We start from the raw sequence: 27676 nt of genomic DNA, 5'->3' as shown, positions 1-27676 counted from the left end.
TTAGGGGAGGGACACGTTTGTGTGTGGGGGACACATTTTTTGACAGGCCTGCCTGTCTTTTATTAATTATTTTTTTTTATGGGGCAGTTATTTTGCTTGTGTAATACATGCAAAATATCTATGCCATGGAAAAAGAATGAATAAAAAAGACAGGCAGGCCTATCAAAAAACCTGCAGACCTGTCGGTAACTCAGTTACTGACAGGTCTGCAGCAGTCGGGTTTGCCAATAGTAAAACCCGATTGAAAATAGCCAAGCAATTGTTAGTGAATCAATCACTTGGCTATTTTGCATGGGGTTTTACTAATTTGCATGGGAGGATCGGGATCGGATCGCTGCAGGCATTAGTGAATGGGGTTGGAGAGAAATCTGGTCGTAAAGGGATCGCAAACCGATCGGTACACGATCGGTTGCTTTGTGAATCTAGCCCATAGTGGAGTAAATTGCAGTACCAACTGAAAACAAAGATTATTATTTAAAACATATTTTAAAATCAATCTCCTCCTTCAGAAGTTATGGCTAATAATTTTTCACCTTTGGTTATGGAGTTCCAAAAATAAAACACAGAAAACTGTCTTAATCTGTTATTTCAAAACTTTAAAACAGGGGAAAGGACTAGAGGCCCAGAATTATGTTACAGCTTTTGAAATGTTACACATTGAGCATTCAAAAATGTCAGAAGTTGGTTCTTGTTCTTTTTTGCCCAATAAACCCAATGAACAGAAAAGATCCACTGCCTTCTTTTTGTGGTTAATGAGCAACCTGACTGAGGTGGTGAGGCTCAGACACCTTTTGTCCTGGCAGCGAGTGCTGAGGATTTTTCAAAGTCAGCTGTCTGTGGCAACAAAAGAAAAGTCATGAAAAGATAAATGCACCAGATTTAACTATAATAATTAAATATTCCAATTCGAACATATACTTCATACTACAGTTCAAAATGTATTATCAGGTCATGTTCATAGAAAGTCCATAGCACTACTAGACATATGTAGCACTGTACACATTATATGAAGGTCCCTATTGGGCTCACAATCTGTTTTTGTACCTGGGGCAATGAAGTGTTAAGTGATTTACCCAGGATCCCAAGGAGTTGAGGTGGGAACCCAGTTCCCTAGGATCAAAGGGCTAGATTCACTTACCTGCTTTGCATGCCCGATCCGTGGCTGATCCGTGCAGGCCCGACCAATCCACAAAACAAAAAATTTAAATGAGGGCAATCGGAGGAACGCCATCCTCCGACCGCATGGATCGCTAGTGTGCGATCCTGACACATGTGCAGACCATCTGTAGATGGTCTGTGCATGCGTCTAAGAGCCACAACTTTATTTTTAAAAAAACAAACTTTTACTAGCCCAGCGAGCCTGTGGTTTTAACCCACTTTAAACCCGTGGGTTAAAACCATGGGCTCGCAGTGCAGGGAAGGGCAGGAGATCAGGGCTGAGACGGGGCAGAAAGCAGGGCGGCAGGGCAGTCGGAAAAGACCTCAGCCGGAAAGGACCTCAGCGACTGGTCCTCAGCAGTTGCTTATTTTGGATTGGCCAGCCCAGTCAGTGTTGTTTTTTTATTTTAGTGAATTGCTTCCTGTCTGCATTTAAATGCTGTTCCCCCTCATTTGCATTTGTAGATCAGAGGATGATCAGGACACAGGTTAGTGAATTGGGTCAGAGGGAAATCGGGTCTTAAAGGGCTCGCAAACCGATCGGTACACAATCGGTTTGCTTAGTGAATCTAGCCCAAAGTCTTCTGCACTATTAGGCTACTCCTCCACTCCATATGCATATGTCATAAGGTGTTCACAAAGGTTATAGTTAAGACATGTTACAGCTACTCATGAACACTTTTCACTATGCAAGATCAAATACTGCGTTGTCCTCCAGGCATTACGCTTAGAAGACATATTTGATGTACTGCAAAACTGAACAATGCTAGAGACACTGAATAACTTTACTCAATGCTCCCTTGAAGGGATATTGCATTCTTTTTTGTCTACTATACTGATAAATGGCACCCTCTATTCTTTACTGTACAGTGATGAGACTCCCTCTGGATGCTTTTAATAACTAAACGACATAACTAATGTGTATCTCTTTTTAAAATTACCTCCCCCTTCCCTATGTTTTTTATCCTTTTATGTTTTTTTCTTGCTTAAAATATTGTAACTTTTCCCTTTTTCCCTTTTGTATCATGTTTGTCACCAAGCTACATGTAAAAAGAAACTCTTTAGCACTTTGACTTTTTACTTGTTTCTTAATAATACTTGTTGTCTAACACATTGTCTTAAAATTGTTTAAAAAATCTGTTTGTTTTCTTTTACTTTATTTTAATATTGTTCATCGCTTAGAATGTTATTAATAGGCGATTTATCAAATAAATTTGAACTTGAACTTGGATTGAGGCTTTAGTTAAAGACAATTTCCCTATCCACAAGAGATGCTTCACTGTCTACTTCTGACAAGATGTACAGTATCACTGAACAACCAGGGACTAATCTGGGACTCGAGGCAACACAAATATCAACCAAAAGTCCAGTCAATTATTGATTGCCAGAAGTCAGAGACATATCAGAGCAAAAGCCTCATGCTCCAACAATCCAGGACATGGCAATATCCCACTACAATCTACATTTTGGAGTGCATCAAAGCTGTTATTTACAAAAAGAATTAATTTTACAATGTGGGAATGCTAATATGGATCTGAATATTAAGCAGCCATAGAGCAAGTATTCTTTATATCATTTAGGGCCAGATTCAGAAAATGGTACTGAAAATTAGGCGCTGGAAAAAAACCCCTCTGTGTTCAATGCTATTCTATGAAGGGCGTTGAGACCTAGTTTAAATCCTGGCATGCAAATCAAGTGCGCATCCCTGGAATTCTATCACTGCAGGCAACATTTTGGGATGCCCCTGACAAGTCCACGCTCCTGCCATGGCCACATCCACCTTTTTTGTTACACACTAGGGGATTTGGGCATCTAGTGTTATAGAATTGTTCGCATCCAAGTGCTCCTGCAAATCTTGATTAGTGCCAATTAATAATTGTTAGCATCTAACTATTGTTAATGGCTTATTAACCTATTAAGTTGCGTTTACATCTCAGGTTCACACTCAAATTTCGGCATGCAAATTTGAGCGACCTTTATAGAATCTGGGGGATAGTGCTAAGAATAGGCTACTGGTGGCTACGTTGTTTGGGGAGGCTAATAAGGGTAGGGCCAGGCCGGGGCTGAACCCCAATCCATAATTGTCTGACAAAGTTAGAAAGAAAGGTCATCAAAATAGATGCAGGAAATATATATTTAATATCTAAATTTAATATATGCTTAAGAAGTCAGACTTTATATATAAAACAATACTACACATCTGACTTGAATTACTAGAGAAAGAAATTAAAATACAAGATAGCAGAGATGCACTTCAGAGGCTTAAACTCCTCATCCTCATCCCCCTCATCACTGTCCCTGTGAACATCAGTTAGTCTTAAAGCAGCCAGGAACTTCTGTAGAAAATAAGAACAAGAGAGAAAGGGGGACGGGGACACTCCCCAACAAATAAGTCAATTCTGCTCATATCAACAAATGCAATAATGAAAAATGAGAGAACAGGTCACAAAACATTAGAAACCTGAGCAACAAACCAGTACTACAAGAAGACACAGCCTGCACTGCGCCTAAATTAGGGACCCTCCAAAACTAAGTGCTAAACCCATTCTGATGGAACTCTTAAAAGGCGAGTCAGAAAATAGAAATCCAGCTTATCAGAATATATCAAGGCAAATAGCAAATCAGCAAGGTATAGGGCGGGTTCCTGGAATAAAGTATGGATTTACAAGAAAGAAAATTAGCAAAGGTAAGAACCTAATCTTCCGTTCTTATACAATCCCACTTTATTCTGGGACCAGTGGGATGTAACAGAACAGTCCCGAAAATTCTGGGTGGGACTGATGAACCTGCTGCTAAGAGGCACTAAAAACTGCCGCCACATCGATCCTGTAAAACTTGATGAACGTATGTAAGGAAGATCAGGTAGCAGCCCTGCAAATCTTATCCAGAGAAACAGCCGATGACTCTGCCCAAGAGGACGAAACACCTCTGGTAGAATGAGCCCAAACCACAAGGGTGGGGGGGAGGCTTCTTTCCGGCCGCCACGTAAATGGCCATAAGGATCCATGAATTAGAATGGCCATATGCCCTTTGATGCCTCTGTGAATTTCAAGAATCCAAAAACATTTATGACCCATTTTCAAAGCACTAAGTCTAAGTGCTTTGAAAATGAGCCCCTTAATTTAGTTTCTGCCTTCTATTGTACAGAAAAACAAATCTCTCTAGACATGAACAAGACAAATCTTGAGTAGGAAATGTCTTCACAGGGAAATTCATTTCAAGCAGGATGAAGAAAGGATAGAAATAAAGAAACATGATAATGGCTCATCTACTCTGCCCATCCTCAGCATCCACTATCTCTTCCTCTCCCTAAGAGATCCCAAGTGCCTGTCCCACGCTTTCTTGAATCCAGATACAATCTTTGTCTCCACCACCTCTACTGGAAGACTATTCCACACATCTACCACCCTTTCTGAAAAAAATATTTCCTTAGATTACTCCTGAGCCTATCACCTCCTATGCCCTCTCATTCCAGAGCTTCCTTTCAAATGAAAGAGACCCAACTCATGTATATTTTTGCCATGCAGGTATTTAAACATCTCTACCATATCTCTCCTCTCCCACCTTTCCTCCAAAGTAGAGAATGACACGGGGAAAAATTTGTCCCCATCTCCGCCCAGTCCCTGTGGACTCTGTTCCGCCCACGGATTCTGTCCCTGTCCCTGCCCAGTCTCCACAGACTTTGTTTGATCACATCTGCACAAGTCTTGAAAAGCTATTTTATATTGAAATCATTTATTAAAGTATAGAAAGGAACAATATTCTGTACAACTGTGATTTTATAAATCACAAATACAGAAAAAGGAACAACAAAACCCATCTCCCCTCACAATATCTCCTCCACTATCAGGAAAACTGAATGCTACATAGAAAATTCAACTCATATAATATAACTCGGTCACACACACAGAACACCAATGTCAAATATATAATAACTGACCATAAATTATAAGCATAAATTAAATCAAAATCTCAAGAAGCCATACCTTCCATGTATTTACAACGCCAAAGAAAAAAAAGATTAATTTCTTCCTATAAAGATCACACATGCCAGGGATGGTGTTGGGCCAAGGAGTGCAATTAGGGCAATTGCTGCCTGGCTAGAGAAAGCCTGCTGGAAGCTGAAGATGGCACAGGTTAGTAGTGGGTTTTTGAGTCCCCTCTCAAATTTCTGCCCTGGGCCCTACCAATGTCTAACACCAGCACCAACAGGATAAACATTTCAGTCCTCATATATTCTAATCACAAAATAGAAAATAAAATTATTTTTCTACCTTTTATTTTCTGGTCATTTTATTTTTCAAGCCATGTTGTTCCCAGGCTCTGATTTATGTTTCCCTCTGTCTTCTCTTAACTCACTTGCCAGGGTCTCCTGTTCATTTGACATTTCTTCTCTGTGCTCACCATCCATCTTCCATCTTTGTGTACCTATCTTTCCCTTCTCTGTGTCCCCTATACTTCCCTGTCCAGCATCTCTCCTGTGTCCATCTCCCTGTATTTATCATCATTACTCTACATTCTGCATTACTCATTTCCTTTCTGTGTTCCTATTCTCTCTAATATCTAGAACTTTCCTTCTGTGTCCATATACCTCCTCCCATGTCTGGCACTGCACCAGCATCTCCCTTTGTGTCCCTGTCCCTATTCTCCTCTCCATCTCCATTATTTCTCCTCTGTTTTTGATACCCCTTGTGCCACTCCCTCTCTTTGTTGTGTTCAGTATTTAATTCCCTAGTCCTTCATTCGCTTAGTATGGCATCTCCTTTTCCTTTCTCTTCCCTACAGCAGCCCCCTTCCACAGGTGCAGCACCTTTCCCCCTTCCCTCCAGCTCCCTGTACCTGCAGGTTCTGTAGCTCTCTCCCTTCCCTTCAGCTCCGGCCCTCCCCTCCATAGGTCAAGCACCTCTCACTCCCTTACCTTCAGCTGCAGTTCCCTTTAATCTAGCCCCAACCCCCCTCCTGGGCCAATTCCTCCATCTACTTTGCCTTACATTGCTCCCTCTCCATCGGGGCCAATGACTCCAGCTCCCCCACTCACTCATGGGTCTAGAGGCTCCATCCAGCTTCCCTCCATCCCTGTCACTGGCACACACTTTGCAGAGCGAGTCAATCTCGACACAGGCTTGCTGGATGCCAGTACTCGTGGCTTTCCCTCTTCTGGGTTCCTCCTTAAGATGCATAAAAAAAAGTTGCATCATAAGGAGGAGCCCAGCAGAGGGAAGGTCTTGAGCACCGTCGAGCAAGCCTATGTAGAGATCGGATCGCTCTGCAAGGCGTGTGCCAGTAGCAGGGAAGGAGGGAAGCCTGCTGAAGCCGCTGGACCCACAAGCAAGGGGGGAGGGTTAGGGCCTGCAGCCACTGGACCCGCGATGGGGGGGAGAGATGCTAGGCTATCAGGGAACTGCTATTATAATTCGTGAATATTCATTGTGGATATCCTGAAAACTTGATTGGCTGGACTTCCCCAGGGACAGGTTTGGGAACTACTGTGATAGGCAAATAAGGTGACATCTGCTATCGTTCTGTGATAGTGAGTGCACTGATCAAAGATTCTTGTGCTATACTAGAAGCCCATCTGTGCTGGTCTGCAGTGCAGTTATATCTGCACTTGAAGTTAATGAACTTTCTGCCCTGGTGGGGAAGGATTCATAGTTCTGATGAAGATTTTTTTAGCAATCGCAAATAGTGCAATAAGTTATTTTTCTGGAAAGATGTGGGGTTGAGGTTTGAAACAAACAAAAAAAAATTTGCACACTGTGCCATGCTGTAAGTCTCCCTTCTAAAAACTGCTCACCCTTGGCAACTCTGAAATTTCAGATACTGAATTTCTCATGTCGCCAAACATTCCATATGGAAAAAAAAAAAACCAAGGCTGCAAAATGAATACTCCCAGAGCACTGACAAAAAACCAAGTTAAACAAATAGTGTCATTTCAAATTTTGTATTTTGCATTGAAAATACTAAATTATGTTCAATGTAAATGAAAAACAAAATCAGCATTTTGTCTAAGAGAGCAAAGCTGGCTACATATCAGATGACTATATATTCTACATGACTGTTAGAACAAGATAGTTAAAATTCAACTTAACAGGGAAAATTTATGCAATGGGCAATAAATTTATGGCAAACATTAATCATCACTGAAGCAGCAAATATATGCAGCTTTAAAAGAGCTAAAAACTGAGGATCTTGAAAAAGGAGGGCTCTGGAAAGAGGCAGCCAGAACCAGATAAAGGCAATAATTGTATGTGATACAGGATTATTAGTCTATGCAAGATATGACGGGATATAAACAAGAAATAAATTACAAACTGTTGACTTGTTCTTGCAGAATCAATCACACAAGCCATTATTATTATTATTATTTTCAGGTTATAAAAGGCCCACTGCATGTATATTTTCTTTAATATAACAGGCCTCTGAGAAAACAGATTCTTTTGGGCTTCCAACACAAATTAGAAGCAGGTTCTATAAAGTAAGTAGAAAGCCATAAAATTTTAATTTACCACTAGCTAGGGTCTTTCCATACTTTCAACCTTCTTCCACTCTAATCTAGTTCAGCTACTGCAGTGATGGTCCTCATCCAAGGGATACAAGCCATGACTCCCTTTGGAATCCATATGCACCTTAATCTGGCCACATTGGGAGAAATTTATAAGTAAGGCTTCTAGTTAACCGATAAAAAAAGACACAATGAAAAAAATTTAGAGGATGTGTTTATTAGTTAAACGCCATAAAAGCACTACATCCATTATGATTCTCTTATCCCTTCTCCTGGCTTGTCTTTCATCCTCCACTAAGTTTCTGTGCCTTTTCAGTGCTGACAAATCCTATGTGATATCAACATACATATTTGACTGCACCAGAAAAAGAACCGAACAATAGCAGACTTGGTTATTGTAGCAATCACAGAAAACATGATTCAGTGATTCCCATGGATGGGATGCAAACATACCAGGCTATAATCTTTTTAGGAAGGACAGAGATGGTTGAAAAGGTGGAGGAGTAACTCTCTATGTAAAGACCAATATCCAAGTGACTGTAATGCAGAGTGCCTGGGGAAATGAAGAAGCGATATGGATAGCTTTGAAAAGAGAAGATGGAACTTCTATCTACATGGGTGTTGTCTACAGACCTTCGATTCAAGCACAGCAAATTGGTAAAGATCTTGTTGCAGATATCCAAAAGCTAGGGAAGAAAGGAGAAATGCTGTTCCTGGGTGATATCAACCTGCCAGATGTGGATTGGACAATTCCATCTATGGAATCGGAAAGAAGTCGAGAGATAGTGGATGCCCTTCAAGGGGCTCTGCTCAGACAAATGGCGACAGTACTGATGAGGAAAAAAGCAATACTGGATCTGGTGCTCAGAAATGGGGAAAGCGTCTCTAAAATCCGAGTGGATGCCCAATTGGGCGGTAGTAATTATCAAACAATTTAGTTTGATATAACAACTAAATTGGAGGGCAGCCACACAAAACTCAAAGTCCTGGATTTCAAACGTGTGGAATTTAGTAAAATGGAGGTGTATCTGAAGAAAGAGCTAATAGGATGGAAGTTCATAAGGGAAGTGGAAAACAGTGTTCCAAGCTGAAAAGAGCAACAAAAATGGCTACCAACCTTTATGTGAGGAAAATAAAAACAAAAGAAAAAGGAAATCGATATGGTTCTCCAAACTAGTGGCAGAAAAAAATAAAGGCAAGAGTTGGTGTTCAGGAAATATAAAAATATTCAAGAAGAGGAGCAGAAAATGGAATACCAGATGATAATGAAAGAAGCCAAAAGAGAGATACGTCTAGTGAAGGCACAGGCAGAAGAGCAAATGGCTAGAAATTAAAAAAAAAAAAAAAAAAAGACAAAATTTTTTTTCAATACAAAGAAATGCAGAGTAATGCATTTGGAGATTAATAATCAGAAGGAACCGTATATGCTGGGAGGTGAGAAGCTGATATGCACGGATGGGGAGAGAGACCTTGGGGTGATAGTGTCCGAAGATCTAAATGCGAAAAAACAGTGTGACAAGGCAGTGGATGCTGCCGGAAGGATGCTGGGCTGTATAAAGAGAGGCGTAGCCAGTAGAAGGAAGAAGGTGTTGATGCCCCTGTACAGGTCGTTGGTGAGGCTCCACTTGGAGTATTGTGTTCAGTTTTGGAGACCATATCTGGCGAAGGACGTAAGAAGAATTGAAGCGGTCCAGAGGAGGGTGACAAAAATGATAGGAGGCTTGCGCCAGAAGACGTATGAGGAGAGACTGGAAGCCCTGAATATGTATACCCTAGAGGAAAGGAGGGACAGGGGAGATATGATTCAGATGTTCAAATATTTGAAAGGTATTAACGTAGAACAAAATGTTTTCCATAGAAAGGAAAATGGTAAAACCAGAGGACATAATTTGAGGTTGAGGGGTGGTAGATTCAAGAGCAATGTTAGGAAATTCTACATCACAGAGAGGGTGGTGGATGCCTGGAATGCGCTTCTGAGAGAGGTGATGGAGAGGAAAATGGTGATGGAGTTCAAAGAAGCGTGGCATGAACACAGAGGATCTAGAATCAGAAAATAATAGTAAATGTTGAACTAAGGCCAGTACTGGGCAGACTTGCACAGTCTGTGTCTGTATATGGCTGTTTGGGGGAGGATGGGCTGGGGAGGGCTTCAATGGCTGGGAGGGTATAGATGTGCTGGAGTGAGTTTTGATAGAGATTTTGGCAGTTGGAACCCAAGTACAGTACCGGGTAGAGGTTTGGATTCTTGCCCAGAAATAGCTAAGAAGAAAAAATTTAAATTGAGTTAGGAAGGGCAGACTGGATGGCCCATTCGGGTCTTTATCTGCTGTCATCTACTATGTTAATAAGTTACTGAAAGAAGAAAGAAGTTACTGAAAGTTAGTGAAAGAAGAAAGATGAAAAATTGATTTGCGAGACTGAAAGAACTATGAACCACTATGTGGAGAGTGATGAGGAAAATGCAAAACGTGCTAAACAAATACTTCTGTTCTGTGTTCAAGGAAGAAAATCCTGGAGAAGGACCACAATTGGCAGGCAAAAATACACATGAGAATGGGGTGGATACCGCGACATTCATGGAAAAATGTGTTTATGAATAACTTGAAAAATTGAAGATGGACAAAATCATGGGACTGGACAGGATCCATCTCAGGATATAGAGGAAGCGCAGAGAGGTTCTGGTGACTCCACTTAGATTTGTTCAATAAATCCCTGTAGACGTGAGTGGTTCGATGGGAATGGAGAAGAGCGGATGTGGTTCTTCTTCACAAAAGTGGTTGCAAAGATGAAGCGGGAAACTACAGTACATTAAGCCTCTCTTTGGTTATTGGAAAAATAATGGAAGTATTGCTGAAGGAGAGCATAGTGAAATTCTAACAGTAGAATCCAATGGGTTACAAGATCTGAGTCAACATGGCTTTACTAAAGTTAAATTGTGCTAAATGAATTTTATTGAATTTTTTGACTGGGTGACCAGAGAATTAGATTGAGGAAGTGCACTAGATATAATTTAGTTAGATTTCAGCAAAGCCTTTAACATGGTTCCTCATAGGAGGCTCTTGAACAACTTGATTAGCTGAAGTTAGGGCCCAAAGTAGTGAACTGGATTAGAAACTAGTTGTTGGACAGACATCAGAGAGTGGTAATTAATGGAATTTTTTTCAGAGGAACGAAAGGTGAGTAGTGCAGTGCCTCAGGATTGGTGCTGGGGCCAATTCTGTTCAATATGTTTGTAAGCGATATTGCCGAAGGATTAGAAGAAAAGATTTGCCTTTTTGCGGATGATATCAAGATTGGTAACAGAGTGGACACCTCTGGATTCTCCATGGAAACTGAGCCTTGACTGAAGAACCCCAGATGAACCGGGAGTGTCAGGCACCTGCATTTTAAGATGCAACAGATCTGCATACCAAGACCTGCGGGGTCAGTCCAGAGCCACCAGAATCACAAGCCCCTGATGGTTCGCTATTCTGCGGATGATCTAACTCATCATGGCCTACGATAGGAATACATAGAGAAGCTTCTTTGTGAGCCAGGGCTCAACCAGGGCATCTAGCCCAGTACTTCCCCACTTGGCTATTTGACTGTAGAAGCAAACTGTCTTCGTATTCTTGGCTGTGGCCACTAAATCCATGTCCGATTTGCCCCAACTCTGTATATTGAGGGAAAATGCCCTCTGGGACAAGATACCACTCCCACAGATCCAGAGTCTGCCTTCTGAGAAAGTCAGCTTGGACGTTCTCTACCCCTGCCATGTGGGTAGCTGAGAGCTTGCAAGTGAATTTCTGCCGACTGGAATAATATCCATGCCTCTAGGCATAGGGGAGCGCTTCTTGTGCCTCCTTGTCTGTTCACATAAGCCACAGTAGTACCATTGTCTGAAAACACCTTCTCTGTCAGAAAAGATTGCAACTCCAGCAAGGCCAATCAAATGGCAAATCAGTTCCAGATGATTTATGGACCAGTTGTTTTCTGATGGGGTCTACTTGCCCTGGAGTGGATGACCACAGCAATGGGCCCCTTAGCTGCTCAGGCTGGCATCAGCCATGAGAGTCACCCATGCATTGATTCTGAGATATATCCCTTAACAAGGCATGCCCCTGGAGCCACCAACGCAAACTGTGCTTTCTGTCCGCAGTACAGGGGAGCTGCATCTGCAGGGAATGGCATTGTGGAGACCACCTGGACAGAAGAGAGCACTGAAGCAGGCAAATATAAGCTCTCGCCCAGGGAGCCCAGCAACCACAGGTAATGCCCGGCCATGGAGCTTGGAAAAGCCAAGATCTCTACAATCTGCTTCCTGAGCTTGTTTATGTAGCTCATGAAGAAAAACATGGCTCTGTGCCATGTTGAAACGCACACCCAGATATTCCAAGCACGAGTTGGTTGAAGGTAACTCTTTTGGAAGTTGACTATCCAACTCAGGCTCTAAAGAAGGCTCACCACCATCAGAGCTGTTACCGCTGCGGCCAGCGTCAAAAACCACACTATGGTTTAGTTAAAAACTAAATGAAAGAGAAGCAACATATTGATGCAGAATTTATGAGGTTGATATGAATGTGGATTATTAATTTATATTTTATTATTACTATATTTCATATTTTCTAGATTTGTAGCTAGTTTGATGTGTTCTGCGGAAAGTAGGATGTCAAGTTTAAATAAAAAATACATAGGTTTAATTCAGTGCTTTTGGCAAGATGTATACAAGACAGAGGTAATGTCACTTCTGGTCACTAAACAATATTTAAAAAGCAATGAGTGTAGTTCTATGTAGTAGCTGAAAAAAGGATATTTATCCTATATGCTTTGGCCTGTATGGCAGTGGCTTCCAAACTGTGTAGGTCAAGATGCCAAATGAAATTCCATCAGTGAATGTGGACACAGAAACAGATGTGCTCCTTCTCCCTCTGGACCTCATCTGTCATCTAGGCCCAATAACTGCAGTTAGAACAGAGCCTATTACTCAATGCATGTATACAGGCATTGTCCCCTTCTTTTGTACTAGGACTGGAAACCTATGTAGGTTTCTGGGATCTGTGAGTACATATTTATACCTAGAGCCCTGTGCTTTTGCCACCACTACTGCTACTACCACTATTATTGATTTGATTTGATTTTAGCCTGTCCTTCCAAAGGAGCTCAGGAACTTCTGCTTTAGATAAATGAGATGGAGAAAGTAGATGAGGAAGCAGAGGAGAATTTTTGTTGAACCACTGCTAATCATATTAAAATGGTGGGTAATGGTGAGGGAGTAGAACGGTTAAGTTCTGAAGTTCAGGAAACTTCTGCTTGGAGAACATTTAATCTGGTAATAAGGGTGCTCAACTAAGCTTACCTGATTTCGTCAACAACGCTAATGTTTCGCCTTCTCTGGGTCCTTAGAATAGTCTCTATTTTATTTTGATGCCCAGGAGGAAGAGACCCAAAGGAATACTTTGAGTTTTCTCTGCTTAGAAAGCTTGAGTGATTGCAATGTTCAGGTATAAGGGAAATACTTGCGCTGCTGCATTCACCTGCAGTATATAAAAAGTTCAAATTGTTTAGATTTTATACCTACTAAACTGTACCAGGAATTGTACCTTCAAAAATTATGCTAGGCATGAAAAGCTACTTGTATTTGTCAGATTCAGAAATAACTATAGGGCCCAAAATTCAGACAGCAGTGATCAACTATACCCGGGCTATTAATGAACAGCACTGCATGCATCTGGTAGTACTATAGAAATAATAGTAGCAGTTGTATTTCCAGTTCCAGCACAGAATTTCCAGGTATATGGAGCCAATGAAAACATAGCCAGTTATGTTTGATATTTAGCACTTAACTGACTATGAAGAGCTACATAAAGACAGAGCTGTGTTTTAAGCGTGTTCTATTTATGCAATTACCATGGTCAGTTAAGTGCTCATTATCAGCACTTAACCGGTCAAGTGCAGACTCTGCCCCCAAAATGCCACAAAATAGCTGGTTTCGGCTTGGGTACCAACCAGACATATTCAATGGCACTATCTGGTTAAGTGCCATTGAAAATGCCCAATTAGCCCCACAGCGGAAATTTAAGTAGGTCCATGTATATTTTTAATGATTTTAAACGTTCACTTTAACGTTGAACAATTATAATGGTTAAGACACCTAATTTAGAGTAAAAAGGGAAGATTAGGTTCTACATAAGAACATAAGAAATGCCTTCACCGGATCAGACCCTAGGTCCATCTTGTCCGGCGACCCGCACACGCGGAGGCCAAGCTAGGTGTTCCCTAATGGACACCTTGTTCACCCATATTCCTCAATGTGATTTGCAAGAAGGTGTGCATCCAACTTGCCCTTGAATCCCAGAATGGTGGTCTCTGTCACAACCTCCTCCAGGAGAGCATTCCAAGCGTCCACCACTCACTGTGTGAAGCAGAACTTCCTGACATTAGTCCTGAGTCTGCCGCCCCTCAGTTTTGTTCGAGTCACTTTTGATAATGTGAATAACAAAGTTTTTTGCTCTATTTTGTCGAAACCTTTTAGCCTTGATAATTTTCTTTTTAATTAAAGGAATATGAGTCTTGAACCAGTGGGTTATTCATCTCTAGTCATGAGTTGTGTAAAAGGCATCAACTACATTTTTTTCTTTCTCGGCTCTGCCTCCTTCATCACAGGGCTGTGTGTAGCCCCTCAGTTTGTACCAAAGCAGTTGACAATTACTATAAGAGAAGAAATAAAGAGGCGGGATATGGGAAACTCCCCAACCAAGCCCATTCTGTTCTGCTCTGCAAGAAATCAATGCCAATAGAAACATACTCTTACACTCTCAAACAAGGTGGAACCAGACAAACCACTTACCTGACAGCAACCAACACTAACAGTTATGCTCGTAGTTCTCACAGGCTCTCATATGCCCCTTGCAATAGCGATTTAGTTCATCACTCTTCAGACCTGTTGGACAGGAGAAAATACAGCATCTGAAAATACCAGCCAATAAGCAGGCTAAATGCAATCTGACAGAGTGGGCCTTCAAGACTCATATGCCTTTCTACTAGAGAGAAGATTATCAAAGTAAGAACCTAATCTTCCCTTCTAGTGCAAAAGACATGAGTAATGAACTAATGAGATGTACCAAAGCAGTCTCCAGAGTCTTTGCCTTCTAGAGTGCTCTCCAATGACTGTAGCACTAGACGAATGGCCCGCAGCTCCAGTCTGTTGATACATATTTCCTCTGAGAGGGCAACCATCTGCCCTGAACGGGATGACACTCCCCAGCCTTAAAGACTGGCATCTGTCATCAGGATCACCAAAGAGGATATACGTAAAGGCAAGCCTTTGGACACTAACTCCAGCTGAAGCCACCAACTCAAACTGTGACATGCCTCTGCCATCCAGGTCAGCAGCATCTGGAGAGAATCCATATGCAGAGACCAGCAGGACAATAGTGCATCCTGGAGAGAGTGTAGATAAGGTTTTACCCAAGGAGGAATCTCTATAGTCGCTACTATCGATGCCAACACCAATAGATAGTGCCAAGCTGTAGAAGCTTGCCTTGCCTTGGTATCTTAACTTCTGTTTGCATGGCTCTGGAAGAAAAATATGGTCTTCTACCTTGTTGAAATGGATCCCTAAGTAACCTAGTGATTGTGCCGGCTTTAGATGGTTCAGCTGTAATTGATGATATTACTCAGGTCCTGTAGCAGTTAGGTAACTGGCACCACTGCTTTCTTGCTGTTGGCTTTGGACAAAGCTCTGATCAGCCAATCGTCCTAGCATGGATGCAGCTGGATCCCTACCTTGCACAGATGAGTTGCAGCAACTACCATTACCTTGGTAAGGGTGTGAGGTGCTGTTGCGAGACCGAATGGAAGCGCCAACATTGGAGATATTTCTCCAGCACACGGAACCTTTAGTACCTTCCTGTGAGTTGGAAATATGGGAATAGGCAAGTAAGCATTTGCCTAATCCAGGGGGACTAGAAATTCCTCATAAAATAAATGACCAGGGCTTTCACAACACCTCCTGGTCATCCTCCCTGGACTTCTCATTCTCCTGAATCCTCCCTGGATTCTGTCTTCTCCAGGTTTCTCCCGAGTCCTTCCTCCGATCCTCCGTTGGCCTTCTCCATCTTCAGCAGCCTCCTGTGCCATTACTGGTAACTCTGCCAGTTGCCATCATCCCAGTCAATCCCTCCGCTAGACGTTCCTTAGATCTTGGCCAATGCCACTCCGGTCCCACTGCTGATCAGCTGCCTGACCCTCTCAGCCTTGGACTCTGTCAGCTCTTCCAGCTGTCTCTTGTGGGGCCACCACCAGTCTCTCACTCCCTGGTCTTATGGGTCCCCACCACCTGGATCTTTCTTCACTGGTCCCTCCGCCGGTCGTCAAGGCTGAGTCCCTTTCTTGACTCCAGGCTTCAACTACTTTTAGCTCTTTCCTGCCAGTGTATATGTCCCCACGGACTCTTCCACCACCGGGCTTCAATCCAGGTCTGGATCTCTCCACCAGTGTATAGATCCCCGCAGACCCTTCCACCACCGGGCTTTCTACTGCTGCACCAGTCCCCCCTGTCAGGGTTGGCCATCCTAGACACCTTACTCCACTGCACCGGGCCCCCTTGTCAGCGCCAGTCAGCAGTGGCCTTCAGGGCATACTGGGACTTAGGCCAGAGGCCAGCATTCCTTCTCCCAAGGGTCACCCAGCTCCCGAAGGAGCTTCTTTCTTCTGAGCTCTATGCTGGGAGCTGTCCTTTACAGCACTACAATCCACTCAGGGTGAGTGGACAGCTCCCAGTAGCATTTACAGATCTTATGCAAATTAGCTCTCCTCTCAGGCTCTCTCACTGAGCTTCACTGATTGCTCGGGCTCCCTCTGCTGTCCAGATAGGTACTCTACCCTGTCATAATCATATAGGCTTCAACTATAATACAGACAAAATCAGGAATAAAGCCCTGAACAGGATGCTCCATAGACATCTGAAGGAATGCTCCGTGTCTCCTTGTGGGTCCAGAGGCGTCAGGACATCTGCATTGCACCAAAGATGCCAAGTTGCTATTCGGGAGCACAAGGAGGGATTTTTGATCCCCAGAATGAGCCATCTGCAACTGCATTGCCCTACAGAAACATAGAAACATGAAGGCAGTTGAAAGGCCAAATGGACCATCCAGCCTACCCATCCACAGCATCCACTATCTCCTCCTCTCCCTAAGAGATCCCACATGCCTGTCCTTCTCTTTCTTTAACTCAGGCACAGTCTCTGTCTCTACCACCTCTACTTGGAGACTATTCCACATATCTACCACCCTTTCTGTTAAAAAAATATTTCCTTTGATTACTCCTGAGCCAATCACCTCTTAACTTCATCCTATACTTTCTCAATCTGGAGTTTCCTTTCAAATGAAAGAGATTTGCTTCATGCACATTTATGCCACATATTTAAATGTCTATCATATCTCTCCTCTCCTGCCTTTCCTTCAAAGTAGCAGGTTTCCCAAGACAAAATGGGGATAAAGCAAACACTGTAAACCCAAGTGTATAGTGCTATAAATAGATCAAGTGAATACACACGCAAAATATCTGCCCTATAAAAAAAAAGAATAAAGGAAAAAATATTACATCTTCTTTAATTCTTTTCTTGAGCTGAGGGGGGTGGTTTGTGGGAATATAGGGGAGTCTCTATGAAGGAACCACAAAGGGAGTACACTATGTTCTTTTTCTTTTTGGGGGTTATGGATCTTTTTCTTATTGGGGAGGTCTGTTTTGGAATGGGTATTTTTTGTTTGTTTGTTTTTCCTTTATATGGTATGAAGAGGGTAGAGCTGGGAACCGCTGGGGAGGTGGAAGTCATGTACTTGATACTGTATTTGCTGATGTGTATTGATTTTTATGATGTTGTATCCCAGTGCTGTGGGATTGTTGTTGTTGAACTGTTTCTTTATAAAATTGTAAAATTCTAATAAAAATTTAAATAAATAAAAAAATAAAATAAAATAGACAGGCAGGCCTGCCAAAAAATAATATATTGCACTTGGTGTTGGTTTTTAAAATGAATAAAGATATGGGGGAAAAAAAGAAGGTGTGGTCTTCAGAATTGTACACAATATTCTAAATGAGGTCTCATAGTCTTATACAAGGGCATCAAAATGTCCTTTTTCCTACTGGCCCTACCTTTCCCTATGCACTCTAGCATCCTTCTAGCTTTTCCCATTGCCTTTTCAACCTGTTTGGACACCTTTAGATCAACACATACTATCATACCAAAGTCCTACTCTTCTTTCATACACAATATACACTCATAGGCGTCAGAACGGGGGATGGGGGGGGGGCACAGGGGCTATAGCCTCCCCAAATTTGGTGGTTGGAGGTCAGAAGAGTCAGTTTTTTTGTCTCCCGACTCCACCACCTACTTCTTCTTCGGCTGCCATAATTTTAAATCTTCTGGCAGCCAGAAGCAGCAATGAAGTGAGCCTGATGCCATGAGCCTGCCCTGGAACCTTTCATTTTGCAGCATCCCGACTACATGAGAATATGAAGTTGCTGCAGAATGAATACTTCTGGGGCAGGAAGATTTCAGCAGGCTCACCTTGTTGCTGCTGCCAGCTGCCCAAAGATTTGAAATTACAGTGGCCAGGAAGGAAGTAGGTGAGGGAGTCAGGAGCTGGAGAAAGAAGTCATGCCACAGGATCATGCTGGGGGGGGGGAAATATATGCTGTATGGGCTGGGGGTGGAGGTTTGGGAACGCAGGGAAGGACAGATGCTGTATGGGCTGGGGGGGTTAGGAGGAGAGGGAAAGAAACATGCTGCAGGGGTGGGATGGTGGGGAAGGAGAGAAATAGATGCTGCTGCATGGGGGAGGAAAGAGAAAAGGAGAATTGTTGGACTTAAGTGCATGGAGTAGGAGGGAAAGAGAGATGGTGTACATGGGGAAAGGAAGAAAGAGAGAGAATTGTTGGACATGATAGTGGTGGACAGGGAGGGAGGGAAAAATATTGGATGTTGTGGTGGAGAGGGTAGGGTGGGACAGATGGAAAGGGATGAAAGAGGAATGAATGTTGAACATAGTGGTGGAGGGAAGGAAGAGATGCAGCATGGTATTGGAGAAATGTTGGGCATAGGGCTGGGACAAAAGATGCTGTACAGCTTAGAAGCCAGGGGATGAGAGAGGGAGAAATGTTGGATTTGGAAGTAGAATTTCATAATTTCATGTCCCATACTCTGTGATGTTGGCTTGCAGTTAATTTACACATTAGTTGTATACGGTCCAATGTCAATAACAGGCTGTTGTGCTCAGGCATTATTTTGTTGGATGGTTCAGCCTCATAGGTTCTCTGTACTGATTTTTTGTCAGATATTTTTTCTCACTTATTTATTCATTCAATTTTCTATACCATTCTCCCAGGGGAGCTTAGAATGGTTACATGAATTTATTTAGGTATTCAAGCATTTTTCCCTATCTGTCCCAGTGGGCTTGCAATCTGTTTAATACATCTGGGGCAATGGGGGGATTAAGTGACTTGTCCACAACCTCAGGTTACTGAGGCTGTAGCTTTAACCACTGCGTCACACTCTCCCCTCCCCCCACTTATGTCACATTGTCTGTAAAGTTTGATATACAGTAGATTTAGAGGATACAAAGAAGTTCTGTGGGAATCTATGATTAAGTACAGGAATGTACATTACCACAAATGTTTATTTCATGGTTATTTATATATTTGATATCCACTTTACAGGAGCCCTTCAGAGGAGATTATATATCTAAAATTCGATTTATTGAGAAAATAAATAGATGTACATAACTGAGAGGACAAAGAAAGGTAATAGTTGTACAGATCTGATCCAAGAACTGTGACCCAGAGTCCACCAACAAATTGTATAAGAATAGACTTTGATATTAGCTAAAAGTGTCATGAAACAGATCAGGCTTTGGTGTGTGTGTGGGGGGGAGGGGGAGGGTGGACTATACAGCATTAAAATGCATCTAGTAGTTCCTTAAGTTAGAGATGAACCAGGGAATCTGGCTTAGCTCTGAGATATCAACCACATAATTTAATAAACAGAATTATAACTAACAGAAAAATAAATTATTTTCTGCCCTGTGTCCCTGGTATTATTTATTCTCTGTTAATTCCTCTTTTTCGTCTTTTCCATCTTATACCTCATTTTGTCTTCCTTTCCAACTTTTCTCTCCTATCTTTATTTAATTTCTTCAGCTTCTTTGTTTGTCCTTATTCTCATTGCTTCCTCTAAGTACAGCATTCTATAAGCTGCCTCACTTGTTTAATTTCTCACCATTCCTTTTCTTCTTTTTCTAGATTATTCTATTTATTTATCTCTTCTTTACATCTTCCCTCTCGCCACCCATCTCTTTTGCTTATTTCCTCCTTTATCCACTCATCTGTTCTTTTCTTCTTGCATAAATAAGCTGTACCCTCTGTTCTTTTGTCTTCTCCTATATCTCTCACCTCTACTTAGAAACATAGAAACATGATGGCAGATAAAGGCAAAATGGCCCATCTAGTCTGCCCATCCACAGTAACCATTATCTATTTCTTTCTCCGAGAGATCCTACGTGCCTATCCCAGGCCCTTTTGAATTCGGACACAGTCTCTGACTCACCACCTCTTCCGGGAGACTGTTCCATGCATCTACCACCCTAACTGTAAAAAAGTATTTCCTTAGATTACTCCGGAGCCTATCACCTCTTAACATCATCCTATGGCCTCTCAATGCATAGTTTCCTTTCAAATGAAAGAAACTCAACTCATGCGCATTTACATTACATAGGTATTTAAACGTCTCTATCATATCTCCCCTCTCCCGCATTTCCTCCTAAGTATACAGATTGAGATCTTTAAGTCTGTCCCCTAACGCCTTATGATGAAGACCATGTACCATTTTAGTAGCCTTCCTTTGGACTGACTCCATTCTTTTTATATCTTTTTGAAGGTGCAGCCTCCAGAATTGTACAAAATATTCTAAATGAGGTCTCACCAAAGTCATATACAGGGGCATCAATACCTCCTTCTTCCTACTGTCCATACCTCTCCCTATGCAACCTAGCATCCTTCTAGCTTTCACCGTCACCTTTTCAACCTATTTGGCCACCTTAAGATCATCACATACAATCACATCTAAGTCCCGCTCTTCTGTCATGCAAATAAGTTCTTTACCCGACAACCCTTCAGCAGTATCGTTTATAAAAATGTTAAGAACAGACCCAAGAACAGAACCTTGAGGCACACCACTGGTAAATCTCTTTCCTCAGAGTGATCTCCATTGATCACTACCCTCCGTCGCTTCCACTCGACCAGTTCTTGACCTAGCCCATCGCTTTGGGACCCATCAGTTTATTTATTAGACGTCTATGTGGAACACTATCAAAGGCTTTGCTAAAATCTAAATACACTAAGAACATATGAATTGCCGCTGCTGGGTCAGACCAGTGGTCCATCGTGCCCAGCAGTCTGCGGCAGCCCCTAGGTCAAGGACCTGAGCCCTAATTGAGTTTAGCTTTACCTGCGTACATTCTGGTCTAGCAGGAACTTGTCTAACTTTGCCTTGAATTCCTAGAGGGTGTTATCCGCTACGACGGCCTCCGGAAGAGTGTTCCAGTTTTCCACTACTCTCTGGGTGAAAAAGAACTTCCTTACGTTTGTACGGAATCTATCCCCTTTTAACTTTAGAGAGTGCCCTCTCGTTCACCCTTCCTTGAAAAAGGTGAATAACCTATCTTTATCTACTAAATCTATTCCCTTCATTATCTTGAACATTTCAATAATGTCCCCTCTCAGTCTCCTCTTTTCAAGGGAGAAGAGGACCAGTTTCTCTAATCTCTTGCTGTATGACAACTCCTTCAGCCCCTTAACCATTTTAGTTGTGCTTCTCTGGACCCTTTCGAGTAGTACCGTGTACTTCTTCAAGTATGGCGACCAGTGCTGGATGCAGTATTCCAGGTAGGGTCGCACCATGGCCTGGTACACCATGGCCCGATCTGTTCGTGATCCCCTTTTTAATCATTCCAAGCATTCTGTTTGCCCTTTTTGCTGCGGATGGTTTCATCGACTTGTCAACCAGTACTCCCAAGTCTCTTTCCTGGGGGGGGTCTCTCCAAGTACTGCACCAGACATCCTGTATTCGTGTACAAGATTGTTGTTACCGACATGCTTTAACTTACACTTATCCACGTCAAACTTCCATTTCTCGAGCGTGTTTATGTCCTGTTGCAGGTCTTCGCAATCCTCCTGTGTCTTCACTACTCTGAATAACTTCATATCGTCTGCAAATTTAATCATCTTGCTCGTCGTTCCAATTTCCAGGTCATTTATAAATATGTTGAAGAGCACAGGCCCAAGCACTGAACCCTGCGGCACTCCACTGGTAATGCTTTTCCAGTCCAAGTATTGTCCATTTACCCCCACTTTCTGTTTTCTATCCACCAACCAGTTTTCTATCCACGTTAGTATTTCACCCTCAATCCTATGGCTCGCAATTTTTCAAAGTAGTCGTTCATGCAGGACCTTGTCAAACGCCTTCTGAAAATCCAGATATACACTATATCTAGCATACATCCTCTATCCAATTCTCTTGTCACCCAGTCAAAGAAATTGATCAGATTTGTCTCACAAGACCTACCTCTAGTGAATCCATGTTGCCTCCGGTCCTGTAATCCTTCTTGACCTTCATATCCTAGTCTATCACTTCTGCTGTTGGGCTTCTCTGTACCTCTGCCATATTCTGTCTGTAGTCTCTCTTCTCCAATGGCAATAGGAATGTAAGGTAAAGCAAGACAGACAAAAGTACCCTATGTCTCTGTGACTACTTATTCTTAGCCGATCTACGCTTCTGCTTTAAACTAGAAGTGTGAAGATATAGATGGGGAGTGTTGTACTCTGCCTCCTCGTGGTCTGAGCACAGACTACCATGGTATAGGGACAGGAAAAAAAATACAGGCTTCATGCAGCAGCAGATAAAATGAAAAGCATATATAGAGCATAGAACTTGGAATGGGTTAGCTTGCTCTGGGCTTGGTATCTGTAAAGCTGATATAACGCAGATGCTTAGGTGCATTAATATTTGTATTTCCAGTTTACAGAAAAGCAGGACTCTAAATCCAATTGGCTTAAGCCTGGACTGACTCAGCCTGTCTCTGCTGAGAGGGAGCCACTTTGGAACCCTATTTCAGACAAGAGTAATAAGGAAAGAATTCCACAAAATACTTTGCTTAATTGCTAAAAAAATAAGTGTATCACAAATAGAAATTGTAAATGTACGCTTGCCAAATCAGGATCTAAATTTTTCCAAAACTAGGACTGTCATTAAGCTACAAAGCCAATAATAATTCTGTAATCAAGAAGTATGCTCACATAGGTGTGGGTAGAGAAATTGATCATTTATAACAGCTTCTTTCATTTTCTTCTTGGCTTCTTTTGATGCTTTCCAGTTCATTAGAAATTGTCTTGCCATTTCTTGTATTTCTTTCCCATCAAGAATTTCTGCGTAAAATAAAATGCAGATACTCAGCAGCATCTACTAAACAACACCTAGGGCTCCTTTTTCTAAGGTGCGTTAGCGTTTTTAGTGCATGCTAAAGATTAGCATGCGCTAACCTTGCGCTAAACGAAAAATACTAACGCAAGCTCTATGGAGGCGCTAAAACCACTAGCGCACCTTAGTAAAAGGAGCCCCTTAAGTTTAATCTTGGTTAGTCTTATGTATATAATTTATATTAAATTTCACTTGAGTAATTGATTTTACCATCTAGTAAAAGAAATTTAAAAAGGACATCCAACTCATATAACATAACAAGCCATTTATACACCACAAAACCTCTTAGTTCTATTAGGTTAACAAAAGCTAATACTGTACATGCACAGAGAATTACAAATTTAAACTGCAAAATATTTATCTATAAAATTTAGGAAATAAGTTAATTTTTAGCATCCTTTTAAAGGTTAAGTACGAGCAATTGGATAGAGGACATGGGCTAGATGTGGTGTATTTAGATTTTAGCAAAGCCTTTGACAGTATTCCACACAGACGTCTAATAAATAAACTGAGTGCCCTTGGGATGGGTCCCAAAGTGACAGGCTGGTTGAGTAGAAGGCGACAGAGGATAGTGATCAATGGAGATTGTTCTGAGGAAAGGGATGTTACCAGTGGTGTGCCTCAAGGTTCTGTTCTTGGGCCTGTTCTGTTTTAACATTTAACATTTTTATAAATTATATTGCTGAAGGGTTGTCGGGTAAGATTTGCCTCTTTGTGGATGATACAAAAATCTGCAATAGAGTAGAAATGCCAGATGGTGTGAATAACATGAAGAAAGACCTGGCGAAGCATGAAGAATGGGTCTGAAATTTGGCAGTTAAAATTTAATGCTAAGAAATGCAAGGTCATGCATTTGGGCTACAAAAACCTGAGGGAACGGTATAGTTTAGGGGGTGAAGAACTTATGTGCACAATGGAAGAATGGGACTTGGGTGTGATTGTATGTGATGATCTTAAGGTGGCCAAACAGGTTGAATAGGAGACAGCGAAAGCTAGAAGGATGCTAGGTTGCATAGGGAGAGGTATGGCCAGTAGGAAAAAGGAGGTATTGATGCCTCTGTATAAGACTCTGGTAAGACCTCATTTAGAATATTGTGTACAATTTTGGAGGCCGCATCTTCAAAAAGATATAAAAAGGATGGAGTCAGTCCAGAGGAAGGCTACTAAAATGGTATGTGGTCTTCGTGATAAGGCGTATGGGGACAGACTTAAAAATCTCAATCTGTATACTTTGGAGGAAAGGAGGGAGAGGGGAGATATGGTAGACACGTTTAAATACCTATGTAATTTAATGTGAATGAGTCGAGTCTCTTTCATTTGAAAGGAAACTAAAATGAGAGGGCATAGGATGAAGTTAAGAGGTGATAGTCTCCAGAGTAATCTGAGGAAATATTTTTTTACAGAAATGGTGGTGGATGCATGGAACAGTCTCACAGAAGAGGTGGTGGATACAGACTGTCTGAATTCAAGAGGACCTGGGATAGGCATGTGGGATCTATCGGAGAGAGAAAGAGATAATGGTTACTGTGGATGGGCAGACTAGTTGGGCTATATAAGCATTTATCTGCCATCATGTTTCTATGTTTCTATTAAACTGCCAAAATTCTTGCCCCAGAGAGTGGCTTGATAGGCTAATGTTCTATTAAAAAAAACCACTTATAAATGCAACCCTTTACTGTTGGAAAAGAAAATGGATGAAGTTTACGCAAAGTTGGTTTTCAATCAGAAAAGTTGAAATGATCCACAAGATAGGATGGTATTAGCCTGTACAATATCTTTTAGCATATGCATCCCATCTTAAAGAGGATCCTGGCCACAATTCATAAATGATCTAGAAACAGGGATGAAGTGCGAAGTAATAAAGACGACACTAAACTATTTAGTGGGGCTAGGACTATAGAGGCCTGCAAAGGTTTACAAAGGGACCTGAACAAACTAGGGGAGCGGGCGATGAGATGGCAGATGAAATTCAGTGTAGAGAAATGTAAAGTCTTGCACGTAGGAAACAGAAACCCGAGATACAGTACACGATGGGAGGGTTGTTATTGAGTGAGAGTACCCAAGAAAGGGACTTGGGGGTAATAGTCGACAAGACAATGAAGCCATCGGCGCAGTGTGCAGCGGCCACTAAGAAAGCGAATAGAATGCTAGGCATAATCAAGAAGCGTATTACAACCAGAACAAAAGAAGTTATCCTGCCGTTGTATCGGGACGCATCTGGAGTACTGCGTCCAATATTGGTCGCCATACCTAAAGAAGGATATGGCGATACTCGAGAGGGTTCAGAAGAGAGTGGCACATTTGATAAAAGGTTTGGAAAACCTTTCATACGCCGAAAGATTGGAGAAACTGGGCTCTTTTCCCTGGAGAAGAGGAGACTTAGAGGGTACATGATAGAGACTTACAAGATCTTGAAGAGAAAGTGGAGAGGGACAGATTCTTCAAACATTCGAAAACTACAAGAACGAGAGGCCATTCGGAAAAATTAAGAGGGGACAGATTCAGAACCAATGCTAGGAAGTTCTTCTTCACCCAACGGGTCGTGGATACCTGGAATGCACTTCCAGAGGGTGTGATAGGAGAAGGTACAGTATTGGAGTTCAAGAAAGGTTTGGACAATTTTCTGAAGGAAAAGGGGGTAGAAGGGTATAGATAGAGGGTTACTATACAGGTCCTGGACCTGGTGGGCCCCCGCGTGAGCGGACTGCTGGGCATATGGACCTCTGGTCTGACCCAGCAGAGGCACTTCTTATGTTCTTAACTGGAAGCCAGTACAAAATCTGATAGTATTTTGTACTATGGTCAGTTTTTCTCAGATTGAAGATCAGTCGGACTGCCATATTCTGAATGAGTTGCTATCTATTTATATTCTTCTTTGCTGAAGCTAGGTAGATGATATTACAATAATCTAGAATACCCAAAATAAAAAACTGTACGAGAATTTTAAAAGCAGAGAAATCAAAATAAGACCTAATAGTGCAAAGTTTCCACAGCATAAAATAACTTTTAACCACAGCATTGATCTGAGCATCTAAAGAAAAATCCCAGTCTAAACAGACCCCAAGATTTTAATAACAGGAGAAATGGGGTAAGTAGACCCATTCAAACTCAATGTGTCCTCTTTTATTTTATCTAGTGGTGATGCCAGAAAAAATACAACCCTTTTAAGTTTCAAGTTTATTTAAAATTTCTTATACTGCCCAATCAACCTTCTAGGCGGTATACAAAATCATAAAACCAAAATACATACTTTAGCTAAAATACAAATTTAAGATGATAGAGCGTTACCTAACAATAACAATAACTTTTGGAGATTTTTAAAACAAAGACAAACGGGAACAAAAGCTAAAAGGGCAGGAACTACAATAGTCAAAGTAAAAGAGACTAATTAGAGAGAAAAACAATAGGAGGGGCAGCTATAAATAAAGTCGAACTCAATTGCCCTTAAAAGGACAGTTAGGTCTCGAAGGCATCAAGAAAGAGAAATGTCTTTAGCTTCATCTTAAAATTATTAAGAACTAGTCATTAAGCCCGTTATATTAACGGGTGCTAGAATATATGTCTGTCTGACTTTGTGTCTCTCTCCCTCCCACTGTCTCTCTCCCTGGCCCCATTTCTCTGTCTTTCTGACCCTCTCCCTTCCCCTCCAGGTCCCTGTGCAGCAGTAGCAGCATTTTCACCCACCCCCCTTCCCTACTCTTACCAGATATGGCCTGTTCCTTTTGGTCCCTCCCCCTTCCCTCCCGCGGTCTAGCCTGCTCAAAGGGTCCCCCTTCCCTTATCGAGTTTCCCGCAGGCAAGCCAAGCTTCTTACCTTTTTTTTTTTCAGTCTGTTTCCCTCCCTCGCATGGCTCGCGGCTGGAGTCTCTTTGGCGCATCCCTGCCCGGCCCGCGGTCTGGCCTAATCCAGGCAATTATCGCTGCGGCTCCTCACGATCCCCACCAGCGTCGGAAGCCTTCTCCAACACTGGTGTGGCTCATGAGAGGAGCCGACACCGCTGGTGCGGCTCATGAGGGAGTCCAACGCTGGCAGCCATTCCTTTCTAGGTAAGTGCTGGGGACCCGCGCATGCGCACTCCTGTGGCCACGGAACTACATCTCACAGATCAGAGATCTTGGAAGCACGCAGTATGAGTACGCATGCGCGGCTAGCTTTTTATAAAATTATTAAGAATTGATTCTTCATGTAAGTAATTTAGTTTCAATTTAAATTCACTCGACCAAGATTCTACTGCCCGAATTATCATTGTTGCCTTCTCTAGAATTTCCGATGATAGAGATGAAATTGGGACAATATTTATGTCATTTGCATAACTATAAAATTTATAGGTCATTTTACTAAGGTGTGTTAGCCATTTTAGCGCACGCTAAATAAACGTGTGCGTTAAACACTAACGCACCCATTATAAGTCTATGGACACGTTAACATTTAGAACGCACTAATATTTAGCGCACGCTAAAACGGCTAACACACCTTAGTAAAAGGACCCCTTAATCTTGAAGGA

General features: G+C 42.0%; 1 protein-coding gene across 3 annotated transcripts in view; it reads right to left on the bottom strand.

Moving 5' to 3' along the window:
* Positions 1–326: 326 nt before the first annotated feature.
* The window catches only part of PPP1R42 (protein phosphatase 1 regulatory subunit 42), a 107783-nt gene continuing 80433 nt past the window's right edge, over positions 327–27676 (bottom strand). For 2 of the 3 annotated variants that reach the window (XM_033935138.1, XM_033935139.1), the window contains exons 7-9: positions 22991–23119; positions 12996–13173; positions 327–834 (exon numbers count right to left, since the gene is read on the bottom strand). In XM_033935138.1, the coding sequence (XP_033791029.1) occupies positions 750–834; positions 12996–13173; positions 22991–23119 (392 nt within the window). In that variant the 3' untranslated portion in view covers positions 327–749. The remainder of the gene's footprint in view (positions 835–12995; positions 13174–22990; positions 23120–27676) is intronic. The other variant, XM_033935140.1, reaches the window with a different exon arrangement.

Source organism: Geotrypetes seraphini, chromosome 2 (assembly GCF_902459505.1).
Source record: "Geotrypetes seraphini chromosome 2, aGeoSer1.1, whole genome shotgun sequence".
NCBI classification, from domain to species: Eukaryota; Metazoa; Chordata; class Amphibia; order Gymnophiona; family Dermophiidae; genus Geotrypetes; species Geotrypetes seraphini.
This window is presented reverse-complemented; position numbering and strand designations above follow the sequence as displayed.